This window comes from Prionailurus bengalensis, chromosome A3, assembly GCF_016509475.1.
Source record: "Prionailurus bengalensis isolate Pbe53 chromosome A3, Fcat_Pben_1.1_paternal_pri, whole genome shotgun sequence".
In the NCBI taxonomy this organism is placed as follows: Eukaryota; Metazoa; Chordata; class Mammalia; order Carnivora; family Felidae; genus Prionailurus; species Prionailurus bengalensis.
In genome coordinates, this window is record NC_057354.1 from 21,218,064 (window position 1) to 21,245,956 (window position 27,893).

General features: G+C 40.5%; 1 protein-coding gene across 7 annotated transcripts in view; it reads right to left on the bottom strand.

Moving 5' to 3' along the window:
- Positions 1–27,893, bottom strand: part of RALGAPB (Ral GTPase activating protein non-catalytic subunit beta) — an 89,002-nt gene that overhangs the window by 4,575 nt on the left and 56,534 nt on the right. For all 7 annotated transcript variants that reach the window (XM_043602390.1, XM_043602391.1, XM_043602389.1 and 4 more), the window contains 11 exons: positions 26,287–26,474; positions 23,665–23,771; positions 21,921–22,073; positions 19,474–19,683; positions 15,183–15,341; positions 11,168–11,333; positions 9,728–9,850; positions 8,029–8,165; positions 3,736–3,844; positions 2,826–2,904; positions 8–156 (listed from right to left, as the gene is read on the bottom strand). In XM_043602390.1, coding sequence (XP_043458325.1) covers positions 8–156; positions 2,826–2,904; positions 3,736–3,844; positions 8,029–8,165; positions 9,728–9,850; positions 11,168–11,333; positions 15,183–15,341; positions 19,474–19,683; positions 21,921–22,073; positions 23,665–23,771; positions 26,287–26,474 — 1,580 coding nt within the window. The remainder of the gene's footprint in view (positions 1–7; positions 157–2,825; positions 2,905–3,735; positions 3,845–8,028; positions 8,166–9,727; positions 9,851–11,167; positions 11,334–15,182; positions 15,342–19,473; positions 19,684–21,920; positions 22,074–23,664; positions 23,772–26,286; positions 26,475–27,893) is intronic.

Sequence of the window (27,893 nt, forward strand, 5' to 3'; positions counted from 1 at the left end):
ACCTTACCAAGGGCTCGTCTGCTGACAATCATCCCATCCACAAGAGGGATGACCATGTTAAATTTTCCAGTGGCTCCTTGAATTTTTATCCGGAATAATCCAGTGTTTAAAGGGTGGATAAAGATGACAGGAACTTCTTTTTCAAGAGTCGTAGATCTTAAGAAAGGAAAAGAACACTCCTTTTACCCCAGACATATAAAAGTTGAAGTCCCCCATCTGCAATGTAAGAATTTTAAGAAGACTTGATGCCAGGTTTTTGTTTGTTCATATATTTTGAGAGAGCGAGCGAGAGAGAGGGCGTGCATGCACATGTTCAGGGGAGGGGCAGAGAGAGAGGGAGAGAGAATCCCAAGCAGGCTCTGCGCACGTAGCGCAGAGCCCGATGCGGGGCTTGATTTCGTGAACCGTGAGATCGTGACCTGAGTCGAAATCAAGAGAAGCTTAACAAACTGAGCCACCCAGGCGCCCTAATGCCAGGCTTGATGCAGTCTGAACAGCCAACAGGTCAGTCCGCTCGGATCCTCCTTCTGGGAGCCCATATTGTTGCCCCCCTCCCACTAACATGTAGCCCTAAACACCCATTACTGGGCTTGGGCTTTTCACACTGACAAAAAAGGGGGGAGGGGCTAAAAAATGTGTTTTAAAACCACTAGGGACACAGGGTGGAAGAAAAGGCAGAGAAATGTCTGGTGGGAAGCTGTGAATCTAGCAACCGGCTGTGGGACTTTCGCTTAGTTCCTCCTTCTTGTAGGGAACAAAAGCAGGGGTAGCCAGAGTGCAGAGAACTCCTCCAGTCAATGCTGGCATCTCAGAGCAGAAGAGGGAATGTAGGTTAGGGCCACTATGGGGATCTCCAATCTTTTTTTCAGGGGTTGGGGGGGAGGAGGTTGGAAGGACCATTAGTCTGGGCCAGCTACAAGTGTCCTCCTTAGCAGAGGTGATAAATGGCTGTATCTTGGCAGGGCCAAAGCCCTCAAAGCCTCTGAGTAGGTGACAGGTGCTAATGTCACAATTTCACCTTTAGAAGACAGAGATACACATCATGCTCGGGGTTATGTCATTGCATCTAGAGGTTTCCATGTTATTACTCTGTGATACTTGCTACATGCTGGCCTGTTTTCTGTTTTCAATACAATGAGCTTTCTTTCTATATAGATAAAGTGATTCTAGACAAAGCAACATTAAGTCAATTTTCAATATGTCATATAAAAGTCAACCCTATAGTTACTTCTGTCAGCAAGACAAGTTGTTGGTTTTGCCAGTCTACCAACAAAATACAATTTTTACAGTCTAGTCATAGAACTTTTGTCCTAAAAAGATTAAAACAGGGGCGGGCGCCTGGGTGGCTCAGTCGGTTGAGCATCCGACTTTGGCTCAGGTCAGGATCTCTTGGTTTGTGAGTTCGAGTCCTCCATCGGGCTTGCTGCTGTCAGCAGCACAGAGAATGCTTCAGAACTTCTCTCTCCCTCTCTCTGCCCCCCTCCTGCTCACGCTTTCTCAAAAGTAAACATTAAAAAAAGAAGATTGAAACAGTAACAGCACTACCAATACAAGACACTTAAAAGTTCTCTTCCAAACTAGTTCTGGAACAGTCCACCTCATGAACTACTCTAGTCTCTTTAGTAAGTCGGCATCATGGAGACAAAAAGGGCTGTCCTGGAGTAAAAGAGACTGAAGGCATATTACCATCAGACACAAGGTTCTAGAGTGGATTCTTGTTTGAAAAGACCGGTATAAAGGATATTTTAGAGGAAATGTAGACATTTCAATAGGAGCTGGTTATTAGATAAAATTAAGGAACTATTACTAACTTTAGGATTGTGATAACGTTATCTTCATTTGAAAAGTGTTCTTTACTTTTTAGAAATGCAGACTGATATATTTAGAATGTCAGAATATCTATAATTTGCTTTAAAATACTTTAGTCTATAAAAAAAAAAAGTTTTAAGAATGATACGTCCTCTTCTGGAAATTTAAAAACAGGATGTTAAAATAAATCATTTTTACTCACTTCAATGATATAACAATAATCAAATGCTGTCAGAATAAATTCATCTTACATGCAATATGAACGGATCATGTAGCTTGGAATCAAGGGTAGGTCCCTGCCGTACCGGATAAGGTTAGCATTTGGGGTCAGACGTCTGGGTTCAGATCACTTTCTCCTTCATTAACTGGATGCGTGATACTGAGGAATCACCTCTATGAACCTATTTTATTCCATTTGTAAAACAGAGATGATAACTGCACCTCGTGGAGTTGTTTTAATGTATTTGTTTAAACCCAACACAAGCAAGCAAAAAGCCTATACAAATACACTGTTACTAATCTTGGAATCCTATTATTTTCTTTCTATCCTTTTTGTGCACGGGCGGCTAAAAACAGAAATCTTACCACTATAATAAAGTATTACACTTTACTTAGAAATATTTTTCCATTAAAGAGCTCGTTGAATTAGGATATGTTAACTATCCAGAATGTCTCAACCAACGTAACCAATTTTACTTCTACCTAATATTGCTAGTCTGTTATTATGGTTACTACTTAGCTGCTTCCAACTGTTCATTTTTCTCTTTGCTGCAGATAAATGTCAACTAGCAATGAATTATGCCACTTCAAAATGCATGCTAATTTATCACCTTGTGCATTTATCCACCAACTTCTTTCTTTGATTCTTTCCCCCTAATTACGTCTATTTCTTATTGTCTTCATCCTTTTTGCTTCATTATGTCTTCTTTATGAAACCACAATCAATACACTGTAACAAATAGGTTTCTCTGTGCTTAAAGACTTGCTGGTGAACCTCAGGCAAATCAAGACTGTACCTCAGAGAAGTGCTACTATTTGCAGTGGTCTCCACACCAGTACTGATCTCCGTCAGTAGGTCTGAAAGGGGAAAGTTTTCTGGAAAAAAGTAACAGCAGGACAATTAATATCTCCCTCATATTTCCAAAATAAATAGCATGAAATCTAATTTCTTAGTCTCTTTATACAAGTGTGCAAAAAATATATGGATTGTGCTATCCTAAAATACATAATCCTAACTATTCCTTCCCCTACCCCCCCCCCCCCCAAAAAAAAGAAAAAGAAAAAAGAAAATCTCCCCCAACACACCCAAGACATATTTTAGCTAAGTTCTTCTAAAGCAGAGTTTTTATAGAACATGATCTGTGGTCTTTGGGGGCTTGGTTAAAAAGCAACTACCTCACTTTCCCACAAACCCTGAGCTAGATGACATTCTAGGCTAAGTATACATTTCTAATGCTCTTACGTTGCTTACATAAAAACCATGAGACACTTTATCCACAGCAGAGTTCCTGAGGACAAATTAATATTTACACCAGAACTAGACAGCAGGGTTTGTGCAGTGGGTGGGGGAAGTTCCCTCCTTTCTCTTTCCACAGGTCCTGGGATGACTGGGGGCTACAGGCAATGGGACCAACTGGCAATAGGCTACTAACTGTGACATCAAGAATAGCTAAAAGTTTATATCCCCTAGTCTCACCAAATCGTCACAACCAGAAGTAAATGGATATCTCCATTGAACAGGTGAGTAATCTAAGGCTTAAAGAAACTGAGTGAGGGGCGGAGTCGGGATGCCAACCCAGGCTTCCTGAACTCCGGCCCCAGCTTCGGCCACCAGACCACACCTGTGCTGCCTCTTCCTACAGACATTCAGCAAGTCACCGTCATCCTACAATAATTTTACATATGGACAAAGTCCTTACACAGTACCTATATCATCATAGCGTTCCACCCAGACTACAGAAACTCTGGTCTCAGGTCCAAGAGGAGGCACAGGACGACCCTGAGGCAACTTCTTCATTCTGGAACTGGGACTAAGCTATATGAGGTAGAGAGAAGCAGAAACGGAAAAGGGGAAGGGGGAAAAAAAGTGACTTAATAAAACCACCCAATCACATATTCATCAAGCTACCCAGTGATGTAAAGATCAGTCATGGGAAATCACTTTAGGAAAAAAGTGAAACATATTTGCAAAAACGTTCTTCTTTGGCTCCTCTGTTTATCAAGTCTCAACCTAGAACAAAGAAATGAAGGTCTTAAATTCTTAAAGGAAAAAAGTTAAGGAATACTGAGCAATTATAACTTACGTCAACACAAGTAAAATCTGTGGGCAATGTTTTAATGAGGGTTTCAAAGGATTTGAGTCTATCCCTACGGCCAGCAAGCAAGATGCTTTCCTCATCACAGTGACATCACTGGCTTGCTTGGGGATCCTAATCTCTAAAATGTCCACCAGCAAGTTACTTCTAGTTCTCGTTTCTAGGCCAGAACTTTCCTACTGCAATCTAGGCCAAAAAGAAGGCCTTTTTCCTGTCAGCAGAAAAAGAAAGAAAAAAAGAGTTGTTTATGTCATTGCTGTCATGCACAGCTTGCTTCTGGCTTCCCTGCCCACCCAATCGACTTTAAGTTTCCCTGAAAGGCTGGCAGGCCTACGTGGTTCCCCTTCAGCAAACTGGCGGCACTCTTAGCCCCACCCGTGAGGGCATGCAGCAGGGGTGAGTTTATGCTAAAGCCCCAGACAAAGCTATGTGTACAGAAGGCAGAATCTCACATCTAAGTTGAATTTTAAAAATAAAACTGCTTTATTAGCACAGAAATATGCCTGTCTTTAGCAGATGACCAGAAATCATGGCACTTCCCCTAGATTCTTGTTTCCATTTTTATTTCTGTCCTGGCATTCACAGAAAATGATTGTGGCTGAGAGATCATCCCCAAATTGGTGGCAGACACCTGCCCCACTCAGAGACTATTTTCTTAGCATGGCTCCTCATCAACTTTGCATCTCTGACTTCTAGCCCTAGATTTAAAGGGCTCCTGTGATCAGGTCAGGCCTACCTGGATCATCTCCCTTTTGATCAGCTCAAAGCAACCTTAACAACTGTATCTACAAAGTCCCTTTTTGCTATATAATCTAACATAATCATAAGATATCTTCTCATATTCACAGGTTCTACCCACACACAGAGGACATCATACAGAGGCAAGAGTCTCTGAGGGTCATCTGCCTAACACAGTGACCTCTTCTCCTATAACCTTAATAAACGCACTCAGGGGGCGCCTGGGTGGCTCAGTCGGTTAAGCGTCCGACTTCGGCTCAGGTCATGATCTCACAGTTTGTGATTTCGAGCCCCGTCGGGCTCTGTGCCGATAGCTCAGAGCCTGGAGCCTGCTTCACATTCTGTGTCTTCCTCTCTCTCTGCCCCTTCCTTACTCATGCTGTGTCTCTCTCGGTCTCAAAAATAAACATTAAAATAATAATAATAATAAAAAATAAACATACTCAGTAGATCTAGTAGATTTTTTAAAAAAGATTCCTCAGGGTTTCTATATATACGGTCATGTCATCTGCAAATATCTACAGTATTATTTCTCCTTTCCAGTCCTTTGTATTTTATTTCTTTTTCTTGCCATATTTCCCTGTATAGGACTCCATGTTAAACAGAAGTGGTGAGAGCAGACATCCTTGCTGTGTCCTCCATTTGGGGGGAAAGCAGTCACAGAATAGTGTGCAGTATAATGTTAGCGATAGGCTTCCAGGAGAGCTCTGTCTCAGGTTAAGAGAATTCTCTTCTGTTTATAGTTTGCTGAAAGTTTTTCTCATGGACGAATGTTGAGTTTTATGGCAACTGCTTTTTCTGCATCTATTGAGATAGCATGATTTTTCTTTTTTTAGTTAGCAGTGTGAAAATTAATTAAGGGAAACTCCACTCAAGTGGAGTAGGGAGGCTAGAAAAGGGAGCTGTACCACCCAAAAGCAATTATAGTTAGAACTGTCACTTACGGATCCCCAACAGAATCATCAACAGGAAAGAATCATCAATTATAGGTTCCACCAGGAAAAGATATACATGGAATCTTCTGCCAAGAAATTGACTACCCCTGCAACTCAGCCAATGAAAAACCTTGGTCCCTCTCATCCCTAACTCTTGCTTTTCTCCAATGCACTTTCACTCAAAATGACCCCTCCCAACATCCTCCTTCTCCATAAAATGATGTTCCTCTCCTCTGTTTGCTGGGCTTGCCTATAGTTTTACCGTAAGCTGCATGTCCCAAACTGAAATTCTCTGCTATTCTCGAGTAAATCCATTTTTGCTGGTAAAATAAGTTCTTTTTTTTTTTTTTATTTTGGAGAGAGAAAGCACAAGCCGGGAGAGGGTCAGAGGCAAAGAGAGGATCTTAAGCAGGCTCCATGTTCAGCACGGAGCCCAACATGAGGCTTGATCCCCATGATCTGGGATCATGACCTGAGCCGAAATTAAGAGTTGGATCCCCAACCGACTGAGCCACCCAGGTGCCCCCTGGTAAAATAAGTTCTATTTTTAAGGTAGTAGTAGTCTGCAAAGTATAAATAATAAAAACATGGTACTTTATAGATTTTGGATTTTAAGGGATACCTATGCTAGCATTCAGAAAATGAGTACAAGGGCTGCCAATCACTGAATATTAGATCTGGCTGAAATCCTACATTATCACCTGACACAGACATGTTCATCTACAAACTATTCTATGAAACCTTTTAAATACAGCAACTCCTGATTTTCAAAATTGATCTACTTCAGAGTCTTACACAACTTAACTATTTTTCCTAAATCAATTTTAAAGGTGAATACTTCTCTTGTATTCTCTTTCAAGCATGCATATATATCTATATCTATATCTATATATCTATATATATGTATATATATATAGTTGACCCTTGAACCATGCAGGGGTTGGGCTGCTGATCCCCCCATGCAGTCAAAAAGTGTAACTTTTGAGTCTCCAAAAATTTAACTACTTAATAGCCTACATTGACCAGAAATCTTACCAATAATATAAATAGTTGATTAACACATATTTTATACATTAGATGAATTATACACTATAAAGCTAAAGAAAATAAAATGTTATTAAGAAAATCATAAGGAAGGGGCACCTACGTGGCTCAGTCAATTGAGCATCCAACTGTCAATTTCACCTCAGGTCATGATCCCGAGATCATGGGATCAAGCCCTGTACTGGACTCTGCACTGAGCATGAAGCCTGCTTAAGAGTCTGTCTGTCTCTCTCTGTCTCTGTCTCTGTCTCTCTCTCTCCCACCCCCTCTACCCCTCTCCCCAGCCCATGCTCTAAAATAAAATAAAATAAAATAAAATAAAATAAAATAAAATAAAATAAAAATAATGAAGAGAAAATACATTTACAGTATTGCACTATATTTATTGGAAAAAAAAAAAACTACATATAAGTAGACCCATGCAGTTTAAACCTGTGTTGTTCAAGAGTCAACTGTACTTATGTTAAACACAACTTTCACTATGGAAGGAGCCAAATTAAAATCCTGTAAAATCAAACAATGGTTCAATCAAGTTTACACTTCTTTTGTCTTTCTTACTATTTGTTATAAATCAATCTTCCAACTGATTTATGAAATGATCCAATACACTTGCTATCCCTTACTTGTCCACTTTCCAAGTGTAAGGATGAAGAGGTAACATGAGGAGAAAACAAAAATAAAGACATAACATCTCCTGATATGGTAAGGAAGAAAGTATAAAAGTAAAATGCTCCCTTCTCGTAGTGGCGGCTGGGTGCCTCACTCAGTGTATCTACTCATACACTGGGTTAGTCTCCAAAATGCTACCATTTGTACATAGCAGACTTGTTTAAGTGGAATGCTGCATGATTAATTTGACGTGGAACGTATAGCCACTATTGTACCTTTCGTGGATATTTCAGGGACCCAATAAAAACGTAGGCTGGGAAGGAACGGGTGAGAGAACCAAGCATGGTGCCAGAATGGCCAAATCATGGAATACAACAGAAGCTGTCTTAGAATGACCTATTTGTTGCAAGCTGAAAAAAAAGAAAATCGTGAGAGTTTGAATTTTAAAAATTAAGATACTAATGAATCAGTACTGCTGAAATTGCTCTCTGGGTTACGGTTAACAGCTTTTCAGGCATGATTCTATAATCACCCCCATTTCATAACAAATTTTTAGAGCTGTAAACAAAATGACTTACCCGCTGTGAGGAATTAAGATTGTCAGTGTGATTAGGAAAAAGCTCAAGTGTCAGGGATGGCTGTTTCAGGATCCCAGGCATAAGATCCATATTTGAATCACTATCTTGGTCCGAGATGTTACTTTCCAATGAATCGGCTATGAAGTAAAAAATAAAGTCAATTATATCTACTTCTTTGGAGAAGTTTTTAAACTATTTACGCTAATAGGCTGACTTAAGTCACTTAAGAGAAGTCACTGCCTCTAGACAAAGGGTTGGTAAACTTCTTCTGTAAAGGGTCATAGTGCTGGCTATGTAGGTCTCAACTGCATATTCTTCTTTGTATTTTATTTAGAACACTTCAAAAATGTAAAAACTGTACTTAGTGTTCTGATTTTGGTCTGTGTGCCATAGTTTTCCAGTTCCTGTACTACAGGATAACCGAGGTAAGACTAGAAAATATTTTTGACTTTTCAGACGTAGAATATAAGCCATCTGTTATTCTCTGAATTATTCCGATTATACATTCAATCATGGAGCGTGGTACCAAGTAGCAGCGGGGCATTCCAAAGCTGCAGAGGACCTAGTCTCTGTGATTAAGAAGTGATCTGGTTGGAGACAAGCATATAGAGAGTTATAAAGAAAAAAAAAAGACAAGTCTCCAGAAACAGGAGGAGGCTGAGTTGGAGCAGGGGCACAGGTGCCACACGGGATGTTTCATGACACAAGTGAAGACCCAACTGTGGCAACTGAAGTGCAAAGACAAGGATCGAGCTGTGTCGGTGCAAACAGGCTGGACTAGAGACACCACCAGGGAGGGCCTCAACCCACATAGGACAGATGGAGTCTGGCATCTGAAATCAAGGTGGTATGTCAAAGCCTGGACATGAAGGCAAAGAGCTGCTAGGATACTTACCTAGACCATGGGAGGCCCCTCTTGCCAGGGATATAACTGGCCCCAAAATATAAGATGGGGCGCTAGTGGGGGAAGTCAGGGATCTAAGTACAAAGGTCAGGAGGCTGCCAGAGCAGGGCACAAGTACTCATTAGCCTGGAGATGAGACCATGAAAGTGTGATGTGTAGCAGCCCATCTTGCAGATGGTCTCAATGAAGAAGGTGAAGTTTTCCATCTATTGCCTGGTCAGGCACAAAGAAGGGGGCTTAATTTGCAAGAAGCAAAGGTCCTAGGCAAGATAAGACTACGGATTCAGACTGAGAAGTCATAATCACTCCTGATCGTTAAGAAGAACAGGCTTAATTGCCACCTTTTCTAGGCTGTGGAGTTTCTCCCACTTGGTGTCAGATCAGCCAAATGCTATCACGAGAGCCCTCCAACTGTAGGATTCTCTGGCCATATAAGGCTGTTACATGGAAACAGGCAAGTAAGTGGGGGCTCATTCATAACGATGCCAGAGAAAGAAATGAATAAACTGGAAAACAAGCCTTCTATGTATTGATTAAAGAAAGACCAAAAAAAATGGGTTGCAGTTCGTTTAAGATTACTATGAGAGGGTCAGTCTGCCTGTCTTTAACTGGTGTCCTTAAGAAAGTTAAGAGGAGCTAACATCCTATACCTCTGCATAATCTAAAAGCTATCATGCCTTAGAAGCTGAACAATGATGACCTCAGATGACTTAAATGACTTCAGAATCTCTCCCAATGCACAAACCAGTGAATACAAAAACAGATTTTAAAACACCAAACAAAAAATGTTCTTACTTAAGGATTCCACAGGAGAAGGAACTACAAAAGCTATTTCCGTAAGGGCATCGGCATAATACAGCACCTTCTTCTGTCCATTGAAAATGCTAGCCCCAATGTCTTCAGAGGAAATCACTTCATCTAGGAATGAGAAACACTACATTACTGCTCTAAACAGTGGGGAAAATCAGTTTTATCCTACTTCATGAAATTTTAAATGGTCAAATAAAGTGGTAATCAATAGAAGGCATGTTTCCAGCAAGAACCAATTAGTGTATAAGAACAAGACTATAAATATTCATTAAATGTCTTTACACTAACTTTAAATAATAAAACCTTAATTTCACAGTTTCTGAAAGTATTCTAAATTAGGCCACTTCTGATTAGCAGACATGAACTCATCTGTATGGAGCAGATTATGAAAACAGTCTCGTGGGAAGAACTAATAATCCAAAGGAAGAAGACCACCACAGACCTCTGAAAGGAGTTAGGGCAGGTGTCTGTGACTTTTACACTCTTGCTTTCAAGGCATTTCTGTCCCTGGTCTCTCTCTACTGCTCCTCAGCTCTGCTTCTGCTCTCCCTTCCCCAATCGTCAGTGACAGAATGTAAAATGCACAGGCAGTTAAGCCAACAAGAATGAATTAACGAAAGTAACATTCCTGAGAGCTAGTATAGTGCTCAATTAAAATGAACACAATGGGGGTGCCTGGTGGCTCAGTCAGTTAAGCATCCGAATCTTTTTCTTTTTTTTTTTTTAATGTTTATTTATTTTTGAGAGAGAGAGAAACAGAGCGTCAGTGGGGGAGGGGCAGAGAGAGAGGGAGACACAGAATCCAAAGCAGGCCCCAGGCTCTGAGCTGTCAGCACAGAGCCCAACTCAGGGTTTGAATTCATGAGCCATGAGATCATGACCTGAGCTGAAGGTTGGATGCTTAACCAACTGAGCCATCCAGGCGCCCTGAAGTATTCAACTCTTGATTTTGACTCAGGTCATGATCTCACAGTTCATGGGATCAAGCCCCATGTCAGGCTCTGCGCTGACAGCATAGAGCTTGTTTGGGATTCTCTCTTTCTCTGCCCCTCCCAAAATAAATAAACATTAAAAAAAAAAAAAAATGAACACAATGTCCTACCGGTAATACATAAAAGGCCACCAACAAAAAACTGGGAAGAGGAAATAAATGAACAAGTGGCTCTCAGGAAAGAAATAAAAATATGGAAAAATGCTAAAACTCAATCATCATTAAAAACAGAAAATTTCTCACCTAACAATATACAAACTACTGTTCAGTGACCTCTTATGAGGACTAGAATTAGGGGAAGCAAACTTTTCCTTCATATACCTCTGGTTTCTTTCTTTCTTTCTTTTTATAATAAGACTACAAACTTCTAGTGAAGGGGGAGAAATCAAGGATAACAAAACAAGAAAAAACACATGACCGTTATGGGTTTTTACCTTGTTCAGGTCCTTCACCATCATCACAACTGTTAATAGACCAACTGGTGGAAACATGCCCAGTCCAACCGGGGTGTCTGCCCACATCTACCGACCAACCAAGGGAGAGCAAAAATTCTAGGAAATGTGGCTGAACATTTCTGGAAGATTCCACATTCTTTAAAATCTGAAATACATACCAATCATCAGCTACAATGAAGGAAACAAAAGAGCACATCAAAATAAACCTCCATAAAAATCGGTTAGCTTTGAAGTGTCTGACAAATCAAATCTAAGTTCAGAATAAACTTGGGAATTCATCACTATAGTTAAAAATGATGCCTCTAGTTAAGACAGATTTGCATTCAAATCCTGGCTGGGCCTTGGGAGAGTCCCTTAACCTCACTGTTTCAGTTTCTTCATCTATAAGGTAGGGATGCTAATGATGGCTGAGAAGATTGAGATAATGCGAGTAAAGCCCTTAGCTCCCTCTCCAGCTAAACAATTACTGAGCCAGACACGTTTACTCAAAGTAAATAAAAAGTGCTATGGCCCTGTCTTCACAGAGTTTACTGTCTGGTTCGTGAGCTACATTACATAGGTATGTGATTATTTTATTACAAATCATGACAAACAATATAAAAAGTACAAATCTATTAAATAGCCCATGAAGATTAGGTATAATTAACAAACAAGCATGAAAACATCCTCCTCTTAGTCCTAAGAAGAGAATGAAGCCATTCCAGAAAAAAACAAGTGACCAGAAGGTTCTCCCCTCTTCGCTAAATACTAGTTTAATACCTTCTTACTGGCCTCAAGAAGAAAAGTACTTGTTCTACAACAGTGGTGCTCACAGGCATGTTTTCACTCACCAGGGGGCAGCTGCAATGTCTGAAGACATTTTTGTTATCACAACTTGTGGGGTGCTACTGGTATTTATTGAGTAGAAGCCAAAGATGCTGCTAAATGTCTGATTTATAGGACAGCTCCCCTAACAAAGAACTATGTGGCCCAAAATAGCAATAGTGCTGCTGTTGAAAACCCTATGCTAAAGGAAGGAAAGCAAGAAATCCTCTAGAAATTATAAATGAAAAGCCAGGCGGGGGCATGTATCAAAATCACTCGGGGAATATTTTTTTTTGAACATTTCATTAAACCTTCGGTTTAATAATATTTATAGAGGAGTCTGGGGGCTCAGTTGGTTAAGTGCCGGACTCTTGATTTCGGCTCAGGTCATGACCTCACAGTTTGGTTTGGGAGTTCGAGCCTCATATTGGGCTCTGCACGGACAGAGTCTGCTTAGGATTCTCTCTCTTCCTCCATCTCTGCCCCTCCCCACCCACGCTGTGTCTCTATCAAAACGAATAAATAAATGAACATTTAAGAAAATAATATTTTTAGAACATTTAACTTTAATTTTGTATTAAACATTATTCCTGTGTGAGCATAAATGACTAAAATTATTAATTCATTTATTTGATCTATCGTTCTTAATCTAAGATCATTCAACTCATAATTTAATACCTATAATTGAATATTAAAAGTATGAACATATGAACTGTGTATATAAAACACAAATCATACAACAGAAAAGCAAAAAGCTTAAGAATCACATGACACTGAACACATCAACAGGTATCACTATTTATAGCACTCAAAATCAGCATATAGCGATTTGAACCATCCTTTAATCAGAGACAGGTGAGCTGACACAGATTCTATAGGAGCAGGGATACATAAATCTGTCACCTGCGGAATTTCTTAAACATAAGTTTCTTCTTAGAGCACTGTGGACCTCCTACATCAGCATCAGCAGAGGTGGGATCCTGGAATCACTATTTTTAAAAGCTCCCGAATGTGGTATATCAATGCTAATCTATGTCAAGACCATACAGAGGCCCGATCAAGTCAAAATATGCATTGTTACATCTATTACTTGTCAATCCACTGGGCAAAAAATCGCCAGCCAGGTCATCTTCTCTTAAATACCCTCGATAGAAGTACACCTATTTAGTTCACCCATAGCCCTTCATATTCACAGAAGTGCCAGGAAATTGATTTGACAACCCCTTCCTGTTTTCTTCCAATTAAAATTTTTATTCAGAGGGACGCCTGGGTGGCTCAGTCAGTTGAGCATCCGACTTTGGCTCAGGTCATGATCTCACAGCTCGTGAGTTTGAGCCCCATGTCGGGCTCTATGCTGACAGCTCAGAGCCTGGAGCCTGCTTCAGATTCTATGTCTCCCTCTCTCTCTACCCCTAACCCACTTGCATTCTGTCTCTGTCTCTCTCAAAAATAAACATACATTTAAAAAAAATTTTTTTTAATTTTTATTCAGAAGTGAAACTTAAGTAAACAATTTCTGAAAAGTTAGTCAAGATGCAATACATGAGTCAAATCAACCTGCAGGCCACTGGCTGGCAGCTAGAAATTAATCTAAATCTACCCTGTGGCCAGGGAAGGCAGGGTTCAGACATTCTCTAGGAGGCCGCAGAGAATGTGCACTGTTCCAATCATTCTCAGCTCCTAGAAAGCTAAGGAAACTGAATTAGTTGAAGAGTTACCTCAACAGCAATGGTTTGTGTCTTCTTTTACAGGAAAGAGAAAAATGGCCCTATTATTCTCCTATGAACCATGCAGCAGACTTCTTCCAAACAAGTTCCTAACCCCTTCAATCCCATTCTGAGGTTCTTTCAAAAGTCTCACCTCTGCCTACCGTAAGCCCACATTCTCCCAAGTTCCAAGTATACTGGACTCTGCAATTTTCTGAAGATGGAATTCTCTTTTACCTCCGGGGCCGTTACACATGCTACTACTTTGTTAGTAACAGCCTGCCTTTTTATCTACAGTCAACATAACCTCCAGTATCAGCTAAAATGTCTTTTCCTCCAGGACACGTTCTTAAAATGAGGTTAGGTTTTCCTGTTTATGGCTCCTACACCATGCTTCTAATAAGCACACTTCACTACGGTTATTTACTTAATCATCTGTCTTCCCCCTTAGACAGTAGTTCTGGGACGTCAGAAACCTTGTAGATCTTGCTTACTACTATAACCCTGGCACCTGACAGTGGACACTTAATAAATATTTATTGAATCAATAACCTGAAATGAGAAGAACTTTCTCACAAATCAATCTCATTTTCTAGTAGCTCACTAATAATTTGGAATAGTGCTTCTAATATAAATCAACATTTTGTGACTTTGGTAAATTTCTTAAGGTGTGTCCAATTTGATCAGCTAACAGTCTTATAAGGATTACAGTAAAATTCCAAAATCATGTAGTCCTAGTGTCCTACACATCTAATACTGTATTTGATAAATCTTCCTTTAGCTTCTTCCTAGTCAAAAGCTGGCAACTGCCAGCCTGTTCCATGTTTCCACTATTCATTTCCAATAGACACTTCAAATCTCTTGTCACTTACTCTCAGTTTTCCATTTTCCCACCTTCTATTTTTCTTCATCCTTTCCTAGTCTCTTTGATACATGCATCCAATGTAAGTCTTTTATTTAACTTAGGTTTTACTTACATCTTCCGCTCTGATCTCTTACTTTATCTCGGGTGTTCTTTTCCCCACTGTACATTACCATGCCCCAACTGACATTACGTGCTTGTGAACTTACCTCGCAGGTGAGCTCCTCAAGAGGAAAGACTGTTCCTCACTTCAACACCCTGGCATGGTGCGTCACACAGAAGATGTTCAGCAAGTATTTGTTGCTGCTGTTCTACTCTTAAGCAACTGGGCCTAGCTTTCATTTGTTTGTGGCTAATCTTCTGTATTTCAGTTTCTTTTGTCCTATCAATCTGAATTCCTTAAGGGGGAGAAAGACATACTATGGCTCCTCTCCGATTACAATTTTTTAAGAGTCAAAGGACTCAGGACTCTGAGCAACACGATTTTCATTAATTCCATTTCTGAACTGGTTCACAACAAGTCTTTAAGCATCAATAGTAACCAATCTCCTACTATGGATAAGCACAAGGCAAGTAGTTATTTACAGCATAAAAAAATTACCCACAAATTCAGGAATCTTACCTCCTGGTTTGTTTTCTGACCTGGTTTCATATAGAAAATAAAAACTGTGTCAAAGGGACGACACGGCAAGAGATCCAGATACCCAATGTCATCAAAAAATCCAGGTATCGTGGAGTCAAGTGCAATAAGGTGAGGAGGTAGGCGACTATTTGCAGGTTCCTACCACCAAAGGAAGAAAGGAGAAAGGAAAAATTATTATCCCTTTTCACTATTCTAATTATAAAAGCAATACCTGCTCATAGTTGATAGACATTAAGTTAAAAAATTATTTAAAAATTTTAAAGTAGCAGGAATAAGTACAACCATAATCCTAAAGAAACTATTTAGAATTTTTGTACTTCTTTCCAATGCTTTTGTCTTTTTTTGTTAAAAACAACTGCAATCATACTATGTATATAGTTTTCGATCCTATTTTCTCTGTAATATATCATGCTGTCTAGAAAAAATTTTTAATGCATTTTTTTTCCTCATTTTATTGCTGGTGGAAATGCAAAACGGTACAGCCACTGTGGAAGACCGTTTGGTGGTTTCTTGCAAAGCCAAACATAGTTTCACCACACAACACAGCAATGACACACGTTGGTATTTATCCAAATGAACTAAAAACTTATGTCTAGCAAACGTCTGTACACAAACATTTGTAGCAGCTTTATTTATAATTGTCAAAAATTAGAAGCAACCAAGATATCTTTCTGTAAGCGAATGGATAAACTACGATACATCCACACAATGGAATATTACTTGGCAAAAAAATGAAATGAGCCATCAAGTCATAAGAAGACATGGAGAAACCTTAAATGCATATTGCTAAGTGAAAGAAGCCAACCTGGAAAGGCTACCTACTGTATGGTTCTAACTATATGATGTTCTGGAAAAGGCAAAACTGTGGAGACAGTAAAGAAACCAGTGGTTGACAGGGGTTGGGGGAAGCAGGGAGGGGAGGATGGCGAGAGGCAGGGTACGGTGGATTCTTAGGGCATACTGTAATGGTGGGTACACACTATAACATTTGTCAAAACCTGTGCAATTGTCCAACACAGAGTGAACTCTACTGTAAACTACGGACTTTAGTTAATAATGCACAGATACTGGCGCATCAATTTCAACAAATATACCACACCAATGCCAAATGTTAATAACAGGGAGAAACTGGGGAGGAGAGGGACAGTTGGGGTATGTAGGAGCTCTCTGTCCTTTCTACTCAACTGTTCCGCAAACCTAAAACCGCTCTACTAAATAAAGTCTACTAACTTTTTAAATTAAATTTTTTTGTTTCCCCCCCTAATCCCTTTTCTTCTTGGAGATCTTGACCTTGCCCAAGGTTTTGTCATCCACGGTTATTTTTCAGGAACGCATCCCCCAGAATGGCAAAGATCACTCCTTTCTACATTAGCAAGGACGGTGAGCCTGGTCTTCTTGTCTATACCACAGCACTTCTAGCAAGGGCTGGGGCAACACCCTGTAACCAAGGACACTATTAATATTTCTGTAGTCAAACAGAAGTGTATTCACACCACGTGAAATAATTAAAGACTACAAATAGCCATGTTGTCAATTCAGGCCAGATTTTGCTACTTAAATGGATTTGCTACAAACATACAAAAAAACCTTCTGGTTTTCACTGTTACTTTACTCTGAAATCTTATGTAAGGAACCGTGAACCTGTAGCATGTGGCAAAGCCTTCCAATTTTTCTTTTTTTGAAGCTATCTCATCAGTTTGTTCTTTTAGATGATCTTCTAATGCAGCAACATAACATACACGCATTTTGCATCTCTTACTAATTTTTTAAAGTTTTTCCCTGAAGATCTTGTACACCATTTGGGTAACTTTCATCCATATCACAACTGTAAATAGAGTACTTTTGTACTACAGTTTTAACTGGGTATTATAGCAACAGTCATTGATTTTTGTACTTTTCTGTGTGGTGATCTCAAACTCTATTTTAAACGTTTTATTGATTCCTTAGTGATTGTCTAATGGAAGTCATATTACCTGTAAACTGTCTTCTTTCCAATAGTTTTTACTTATTTCGTTTAGTATTTCACTGACTTACTCGGTTTTGATATTGTTCTATAGCTACGTAAGATGTTGCTGCAGGGGGAAACCTCCCTGTACATTTTTGGGGGCAACTTTCTGTTAACCTGTGACTATGGTAAAATAAAAAATTTTCTGGACTAAAAAATTCTCAGTATTCAATAGTTGTCAAAATAGATATCCTCTGCCTCTGATTTTAACAAAGGGTGCTTCTAATTTCTCATAGGCTGCCATTTACAGATCTACACTACTAGTCCTGGTTTAGTTTTTGTTTGTTTTTGAAAATCCTAATGAATACTGTCCTACTGAATATTGACTTGTTTTATTTATTGACCTAATAGGATCAAATTATTTTCTTAATAGCTTTACTATACTAATATTTCCCAGTAATAACTACGTCTCCTTGAGTCTGTAGGATAAACCTTACGTGGTTGTGGAAGGTAATCTGCTTGATACGCTGTTGAATTCAGTTTTACTAGCACTCTCCTTAATACTTCTACACATATATGCGTAAGTAAGATTAGTTTACAGCTTTTTTGTATGTGTGTGCTGTCAAGTTGAAGTTATTAGAGTTATAGGCTAAGATTCATAAAACATACCAGGTAACTTTCTTTTTCCTATGTCCTGACACAGATAAGAAAGCATGAGAATTATTTTCTTGACAGCTTAAGACATCAACTAGAATAGATAATATGAATGGAAAATTAGAACTTCAAGACAGTGCCATCAGGGTTCTTACCTCCTTTTAGTCCACAGAATGTAATAATTTTCTTCTAGTATATTCTTATTTACTGCTTCTACTCTGTTCAATTTTCTCCATTAGGAATATCACTAATCATTTGCAGGTTGTATCTTTGTTCCTTGCCTTCCATATTTGCCACTGTATTTCTCATTATTTTCCTCTCTCTTCTCTTTTCTTCTGCATTTTAAAAGTTTTTAATGTTCATACTCCCCATCACCAACTCACTTTTCTACAACACAGAATGTTTCCCATCTACGTGCTGAAATCCAAAATCAGCAACGTTGTCCCTGCTTTCCTAAAAAGTTACACGGCCTTCAACCAAGTAGCTGCTAGGGAGTGAGGGCAGGGGACAACTTGTGCAATAAGCAATCTCTTGCCTGGCAATCTTGAGCTGTGTTTTTCAAAACAAAGAGGCCTTAGTACTAACCCCAACTCCACCTCAGGTGAGCTATTTCACATTTTTGAGCCTGTTTCCATAGTTGCAAAGTAGGGACAGTACCACTTTCCTTGTAAAACCGTTTTAAGGATAATGGAATTAAGAATAATGGCAATATTGGGGCGCCTGGCTGGCTTAGTTGATAGAGAATGTGACTCTTGACTCTTGATCTCAGGGCTGTGAATTCGAGCCTCGTGTTGGGTGTGAAGCCTACTTTAAAAAAAAAAAAAGGAGAAGGAGAAGCAGGAGGAGAGGGAGGAGGAGGACTGGGAGGAGGAGGAGAGGGAGGAGCAGGAGAGGGAGGAGGAGGAGGAGAGGGAGAAGAAGGAGAGGGAGAAGGAGAGGGAGGAGGAGGAGAGGGGGGAGGAGGAGAAGGGGGAGGAGAAGAGGAAGAGGAAGAAGAAGAGGAAGAGGAAGAGGAAGAGGAAGAGGAAGAAGAAGAAGAAGAAGAAGAAGGGCGATATTTACCTTACAGGCTGGCTTTGGCTTTGTGCAAAGTACAACATGAAGCATCTTACACAACCACAATGAGACAGGCACTTTTATCATCTCCATTTTATAGACGAGGAACTAAGACTTGGAAAAGCTGGGCAACTGCCCATGACCACGCAGCTGGCAAGCAATCTAACCAGTCTGATTGATGGCAGAACCTGTACAACTTAAGTTCCTGGCTCACAAATACTTGTTATTTTTTAAAAGCGGCGTGAAAGAGCAGAGTCCGTTCTAGCCCATACCTTTAGTAATAAACGTTGACAGGGGAAGATTTTTAACATTCTTTTCCTCATTACCTGTAGATTTCATTTATATATGTGACACGGGTCGCACATTACTCAGGAAATTTCAGAGCTGGATGTATTATCAAAGCAGCCCCCTCAGTCAGAACTCTGGAAGGATTCATGGGATACACATTCTGGGACTTGTATAGTAAAAACTACATACAGCACCACAGAATTTCATTTACTTACATGCAGAGTAACATTTGTTTAATTCCTCCTATCCTCACTAAAATGTTTTAGCAATAATCAACTCAGTGTTAATCTATGAATATATTTACTCATAGAAGTTTAGGAAAATTACCTTCAATGCTTCTAAGGACAAAAATCCAAAGTGCGAAAGGAAGAGGCGTGCCGTTTGGAATTCCTGGGCAGGAGGTGGAGGCTTACAATCTGTAATCGGATCAGGGAAACTTCTCTTCTGCAATTCTTCCTCACTTTGCTGTTCAAGGTGCGTTTCGTAAGCAATCTGCTGAGCCATGCCATTCCTTAATTTTTCATGTCTCTCTTCTAACTGAAATAAACCAAGTTTTTCACTTTTTTTTGGAGCTACCATAAAAGTAATCGGATTAATCTTAATTTAAAAGTGAAAACAAAGGTTTAAGCAACAAAGGCAATGAAATACTTTTCAGTGATCAACATTGAATTTTAATTCAATAGAGTACGCAACCAAGCAAACACGGTTTCAAAGTTGCAACAAATACCAAAAAAACTCCCCTATAGCCTCAGAAATTATGTCCTTCAGCTCCTCGCTGTAAATGAAATCATTCTGTTTCTGCTTCCCCTCAAACAGGCAAGAAAGGGGGCAGCGCTGTTGCTGTCACCCCCTCTTCCAGATCCCTGTCCACCTTAGTCCTGCAGTGGCGGCCCCCTCATGTTTTAAAGTCTTCGTCCATATGGATTACCCCACCCTCCTCTGAGATGCTCCCTGACACCGCTGCCTCCCTTCCCATCAATCCGAGTTTAAACTCCTCTCTGACGGGCAATGCTCCTTCCAACAACCTAGCTTGTATTTCCACCACCTCTTGTCAACCTTCACAACTTTGGCCATCCATAAGCACACTTTGTACCTCAGCCATGCTGTCCTTTAAAGAGCTAGAATTCTGAAATTCCCTTCTCCAACCATAAGCCTCCTTCCTGCAGCTCTCCCACACCTTCACTCCCTGAGCTGTGCTTTTTCATCACTGTGAGCATTCAATCCCTTCTCCCGTTTTCCCAGGCCATTAGCATCCTGGCTTCATCTACCTCCCACCCAAGCCTAAATCCCAAATCAAACATCTTAATACCCTCTTCTAAACATATAAATGGCTGTCTTGTTTCTTACTCTTCCACATTCTTACCTCTATCAATCTCCACACCACTCCAATTTTTTGCTTATGCCTCCAGATCCCAAGGACTTCTGAGTAAAGTCAGCAGAGTGAGTTAAGTAATTTCACTACAGACGATGCTACTTAACCTGGGCTGGGCTGCCTGGCAATTTTAAGAGCCATCTTTTATTCCTTATATCACTGCTGAGAACTAAAATTAAAATTTACAGAAGCTCCTTCATTTTCCCTCCTTTTCACCTTTAAATGTCTCTGAACCTCCACCTGCTATCTCCTTCTCTCCCGTCTTGCCAGAAATTCCGCTTTCCTAGACACAGTCACATTGAGACTCTTGACCCTACTGCCTCCAGGGCTTTACTCTATTACTTATAATGTTCCCAGCCTATCTTCCAGTGGTAGCAGACATAGGCCCTTCTCCACTGCTTCCTTCCTTTCCACCTCTAAGCATGTTCACATTCCTCCCATCCGTGAGTTTCAAAAAAAAAAAAGAAAGAAAAAAGAAAAGTAAAAACTAGCCTTGCCTTGCCTTAGCTAGGCCATTTCCTCATGCTATCATCCACTCTGTATACTCTCCTTAACTACTAACAGTGTAGTTTATGTTCACTGTGTCTCAGTAACCATTCACCACCCAGACCTCTATACTCTGTCCCCAACTTTAACACTTCTTTGGACATGCTCTCAAAGGTCACCTGCACATTCATGCCAAAATCCAGGGGCCCCTGCTCAGGGCACCTTCTCCCTGAGCTCTCTGGCTGGTATAAGCAGCCTCCATTCCTGCCCTTCTGTTCTCTCATGCCCTGACAGACTTCTGTCCCCACTTCTTAAAATTCTTTTCCTTTGACCTAAGATACCAATTACTTAATATAATTGTCTAAATTAATCTAAAATCACATAAATTTTTTCCTGTCCTCCCAAACCTGCCCTTTTCCTATCGAATCCATATTTCTGTAAATAGCACTGATATCTCCTTTGTCACTGAGGTTTGGAATCTAAGTTCTTCAGCTCTTTTCCTTCCCTCATCAGTCAAAGACTGCTTGGCTCTGCCTCCACCATACATTCCATCTGCTTCAACTTCCGCTATCAGTCAGCTAGCTAGTCCTTCTTCTCCCCTGCCTGGACTGTCATCAAAGTCTCTAAATTGGGTCTCCCTTCTCCAATAGCCTTCACCGCAGTCTGATCATGGCCCCATCCTGTGGACGCCTACCACGGGCCAGCCCAGACAGCCCGGTGACTCCTAAGAGAGTCCAGGTCCTTTCAATCGGCCACAAACTACACCTGTCTTACTACATGGTAACCTGGATGACAGAGATCTAGGTCATCTTAGGAATCATCTCCAATAACACCAAAAAAAACCAGTGTCTAGACCGTGGCGGTTGTTCAAGAATGTTTATAGTCATTCGCTTAACAACAGCTGACAATATCTTACTTCTTCAGTGACAATTTCATGCAAATCTGGAATGCTCAGATCTGCTTTCACAAAAGGAATCTTATCCACCTCTTCAGGAAATGGTCGATGTTTGACGGTATATTTAAATCCAACATCATTTTTAGGAATTGGACGAGGTTCAGGTACAAAAAGCTGTTAAAATAAAACAGATAATGTTATGCGTATTACATTTGGTGCCATCTGTAATGACGTGTATTTCCCTGGTCTCTTAGATGCCTGTTTCGCTAGGACTACCTAACACTGGCACTCAGTGAGGATCTGCAAATACCACTGCTAACACTAACGGTAAATAGCTTGCATACCAGTGTACTCTTTCACTTTGATAAAAATGTTCATCAACTGAGATTTTCTGACTGACAAATGGGCTGTATACCTCTAACTGCCCCAGGCCTGACTCTCTCTTAATAAGTGGTAAACCAATGGATGAGACAGTTCAGGGATCAAGGCTCAAACTTCCCTCTGTCCCAAGAGTTCTCAAATCACCCCATATAACAAAGTGTAAGTTTACGTCCTCTGGGCCTCTCTAGACAGTGAGTTCAACTGAACACCAAATCTAGATCCTAATGGCTCCGAATCCCTCCAAATTGTGATACGTATTAAAATGTGTATTAGCTGTGCAGCTTCTGTTTTCACATCTGAAAAGTGGAAATCATCCATCATAAGGCTGTGGTAATGATGAAATAAAAATGTATACGGTACACATTAAAGCATCTATAAGTTTTAGTTCCTGTCTTGATCTCCTCCTTCCTCCCGTCTTGGATGCTGACCCAGTGGCCTACAGTGCCGCTGCCAGAATGTGATCTGCATGATGCACCAAGCGAAAACAGAGGTGTGCTCCTCACAGGGTGACAACACATCCAAAAGCGACACCTAGGATGTTAAATGATTTTAGACCCGTGCTCCAATTTTGTGACTGTCTCTCTTAAATACCGGGGACACTTTATGAAGTGATGTTTTAAAGAATTTTTAGTAACATAAGTAAAAGCACTAAGTGAAAAGAACAGTATACAAAAATGACTCAAATTCTATTTAATGTTATCATGCACAGAAAGGAAAAAAAGATTGCAAGGAAATCTACTAAAATATTAAGAGTGGCTACTTCTGGAAAGTGGGAGTACAGATGCTTTACAATTTCTTACTATCTGAATTTTCCAACTTTCTCCCATGAGCAAATTCTACTCACCGAATTACAAATGTTACAAATAAAATAAACTATGCCACCCCAAATAAGATTTAAATTACACAGCATATTTAAAAAAATTACAGAGCACATTACCAACTATACAGGAATAAGTCACATAAAAATAATTTGAAACTAAGTCCCATTATCTGAGAGATCAAGAGTCTGGCCAATTTTTTTTTCATTTATGGCATGTACCTGAGTTTTGTTATATTTAACACTGCATAAAAAAATGAGGCCACAGCTCAGAACAGTAGTTCTTAATCATAAATGGATGTGAGAATCACCTGGAAAGCTTTCTGAAAATACACCTGCTTTGACGATGTCTTTAAAGAGTAATTCAGTGGATCTGGGAATTACGGGCTCCTAAGATGATTCTGATATGAACCACTGACTGAGACCCTGGCTAGGATCGAAAATATTTATTTTATTAATGAATTTGTTGGAATGTTATTTAACCTTTAAATCATAACACACACATGCGCACTCGCATGCACACACTCGCTCACTCCTAGTCACTTCCCTGTAACTTCTAACGGATACCTTCTGATTTGCTTTTGCTCCTCTGGGTAAAAGGCAAAGTTGTTGTGCCCAAGCAAGTCTTCCAGACATTCCCCGGACCAGCACAGTGACAGAGGGGAAAAAATCATCTAGAATAAAATATTGGTGTAAAAAGTTTTTATTTCAGATGACGACTACTTAAAATACACCTGTTATCAACCATAAAGCCTCTAATAATCAAAGCCCTGGCACAGTGTTTCCCAAACTCTCATCCTTTGTGTACCACCTCTGTGGTTTCTGCCATATTCTCAAACTATAAGTACTTATCTTACTTTCTATCGACCACTTTCTTTTTTAAACTTAAGTCTGTTTCAAAAGGAAATTGTGTATCTTTACTCTAAATGAAAAACTGAATTTTGGTGTGCCAATAATGTAGTTTTGAACCACGTGTTTAACAATACATAAAATAACGTTCACCAACATGTTGACTAACATTACCTCACATAAATCCATTTTTGGGAAACAAATACTAGCCAATACTCTTAACTTCCAGTATTGAGAACAACCTAAGTGCAGACAGATGGGTATTTGAAGTGCTGATGTTGCATTCACCCACACCTTATGCACTCGTGTCCGCCACAGGCAGGCACTGCCCCATCCCAGCAGAAGTTCAGGGGAAGGAAATGGGGGGTGGGGGGTGGGGAGAACTCAGGATGGGCTTCCTGAGGGACCCAGGTCCTCCTTCTTAGTCCCTCCTTTTGTCCTGATGTGGAGTTAAACTTTTTCAAACCTTACTTTCTCACTTCTTCTGTTACACTGTTACAATAAACTATTAAAATGTCCTTGTAAATCTATAAAATCCCAATTGTTTGTATTTTTAGTAGACTTCCAATGCAGTGAAATGACTGGGAATGAGAGTACATAGGAGAGTCCTAAAGAATCTCGAAGAGGGCTGACACTTACCCCTCCGGCCAGGAAACCCAGAGGGGACACTGGGATTTTAGACTCCTTAGCAGTTGGCTTGGGAGTAGGAGGCTGAAGGAATCATGAATAATAGGCACAAGCCAGGGAAGAAAGTCAAGCAAGCCCTACGTCTGGAATAGAGAAGAAAGAAGTGCATGCAGGAAAGAGCTGGAATCGGCACTTCTGGAACTGGGCAATGATTAAAGGCCCCATCTATTTGACATTAAAGTCACTGTATCTTACCACCACACAGTGGAAACTTGTGATGGTATTCACAAATCTCTGAATGATAGGGAAATGTCTCACTTTCATTTTATAGATTCATGAGATCCTACTCATATAGCCTCAACGGAATTTGCACGGGACCGTAAGAGTCTGTTCACCTCTGTAAAGGTAACAAGTCTTTACTGGCAAAATCCTATACTGTGCGATAAGGACAATATAAAGGGACAGAATGAGGCTCAGGAAATTTGGACACTAGTCCTAGTCATACCATGTACTTTTCAAATAACCTTGAATAAGTCACAGGCCCTCTCCGAGCCTCTGTTTCTTCACCTGTAAATCAGGGAATTGAACATGAGGTGATTCCCTGGATTCTCTATGCCCCAAAATTCTATAACCGTCACTTTCTCATAAGCATGAGAAGATGCTTCCTTTACATACTGGCTGATTCTGATTACCAACAGGAAAAAAATGTACTTTGGGGCACCTGGGTGGTCAGCTGGTTAAGCATCCGACTCTTGCTTTCGGCTCAGGTTACGATCTCACGGTTCGTGAGTTCGAGCCCTGCGTTAGGCTTTGTGCTGACAGTGCAGAGCCTGCTTGGGATTCTTTCTCTCTCCATCTCTGCCCCATCTCCTGCTGGCTCTCTCTCTCTCAAAATAAATAAATAAACTTAAAAAAATATATACGTACTTTGAGTAGCCTGGGTTGCAGTGGTAATCTACCTTGAGACAGCTTATAATTGAGAGAAAGTTGAGGAGGGAAACAGTGCATGTTGTATCAGTGGAAAATCATCAAAGGGTTTTCATGAGGGCACTGGTATGGTCAGATCCATATTTGAGGAAGAATACAATGGTGGCAGGAAGTAGGATGGAGGGAAGGGTAACACATTTTAGAACCGGAAGGAGAGGGATGAGACCAGGTAGGAAGCAACTGCAATAATCTCAGTAAGAAATAATAAGACCCTACATTTGGATGTATTGGGAGGGAGGCAGAGAAAAAAAAAGATTCAAGAGTCACTGAGCAATTGGACACCAATTATGTAAGGGAGAAACAGGAAGGGGCAGGCCAAGAGGACTCCTCAAATTTCCAGTCTGTTTGGGTGGCACCATTAACTGAAAAAGAACAATGTGGAGTGGGGACCAGGACCAAAGTTCAAGAAGAATAACAGTAATTTTTATACATGGTAAACAAGAGAAAATACCCCATTAAAACAAACTTTTTGTAGAACTACTTAGTTCTAGTATTTCAGATACATAAAAGAGCCTCTAAAAGAGTCTATTTACTATGTATACTCTATTTTCTGACCCTCTATTTTCCAGCCACTGTAGCTAGAAGACCCTCTGACAAATGCGAAGTTGCTGTGAATCTGCAGTTGTTCCTATAGCTACAGGTCCCTGACCCTGGAAGCAGCCTGCTAGCAGGGAGCTAAAACACGGTGATTTCGCAGTGGAGAAGACCCAAAGTGCTGGAACTTACTCTGTTCATTTCCAAGAGGTTGCTCCAGCATTGCCAGGATGACACTATTATCCAAGACAAAGTACCGGAAACTATGTTTATTTATGGTTGGCAGCCTGGAGTACTTGATCAAAGTGGTCTCATTCACCAGACTACAAGGAGAAGCGGGACCACTGGGCGAAGGAAATGCGCCGAGCAACTGCATAATACTATGGAGAATGCAAAAGATAACAGTTAATCCCCAAAGCAAAATCTTAAGTTTACCTCATGCATCAATGTGCCCTTCTGCTCTTTTGAGTGACCACAGCCACACTTCCTCTTTGCAAGTCAGATTTACTCCCTGGGGCAGATGGCTTGGTGTGCTGTCCTGCCTCCCAAGACTGAAAGATCCATTCCCCCCCCCCGCCCCGCCATGCAGACATGGTGGCCACAGCTTGCAGGTGAGAGTCCCTCTCCAGGACTTGCTCTCAGCCAACAAGAACCAGCTCACCCAGAATCACAGCTTCGTCCTGGGACAGCCCACAGCCAGCGAAAGGGCAAGGGCAGTGTGGGCGTCCAAAGCCCCAGCCCCTGGGCCCTAACCGGAGAGAACTCTGAAGGGCTAACCCAGCCCCAGAGCTCTTCGCTGCACCTGCACGCATTCGTCCTTGCCTCTGCTCAGTCCCGCTTCCTTCACCCCGTCTAGGGACTGATCCTAAAAGCATTTTCCAATAAGATTCTTGCAAGGAAATTTCTCTCAGAGCTTCCTACCCAGGGAACCTGACAACCATACTTCCAAATCATGGAGCTCCTAAAGATATATTTAAAAAATGTTCTGTGTTCCAGGTTTCAGGGTTATGCTAGCCAAAGCATTCTAGACCTAGAAAAGGACCCAAAGACCCACCAAACGTCCACTTTTCAGATGAGGAAATTCAGGCTCAGACATGACACGTGATCTTTAAGTAACCAGAAACCAGGGCCTGCTGCCTTCTCACTGTGCGGTCCTGAGTAGACATTATCCTCGTTTTACAGGTAAGACTGGAGGCACTAATAGTACATCTCAAAGAACTACTGTAATTATTAAATTCGAATGTATAAGAAAAAAATGCCTCACAAATTAGAATTCAACTTAACAAGCCTTAACATTCAGAAATGTTTATGTCCATAGAGATTTCTGCATCCATTCAATTAATAACCTCTATATGGCACTCACCATGAGGCACTGGTCTACATACATTCTTTACACACATTCTTTTATTGAGCTATCAAAACAACAGATAAGTACAGATAAGATAAGTACATTATTCCCATTTTAAAATGAAACAATTGAAGCACAGAGAGAAAGTCTCTTTTAATGAAAACATAAAAATTTTACCTTGTGGTCCTAATATCACCTGACCCTTCATATGCACTTCATTTGGAAAACGAATACTCGCCAACACCATTTTTGTCATCTCGATCCTTGAGTAGTAGCCTCTCCCTTTCCCTTTCATTCTAGTACCGAAACCCAAATATCTCTGATAATGGAAGGCAACATTGCTCAGCAGATGTTTTCCATCCATTTTCTCTTCTCTTAGGAGAACTGTCCAAAAATTTCAAAGACCAGGAGAATCTGATGGTGAGTTCAAGCCTTTAAGGAATTGTCGAAA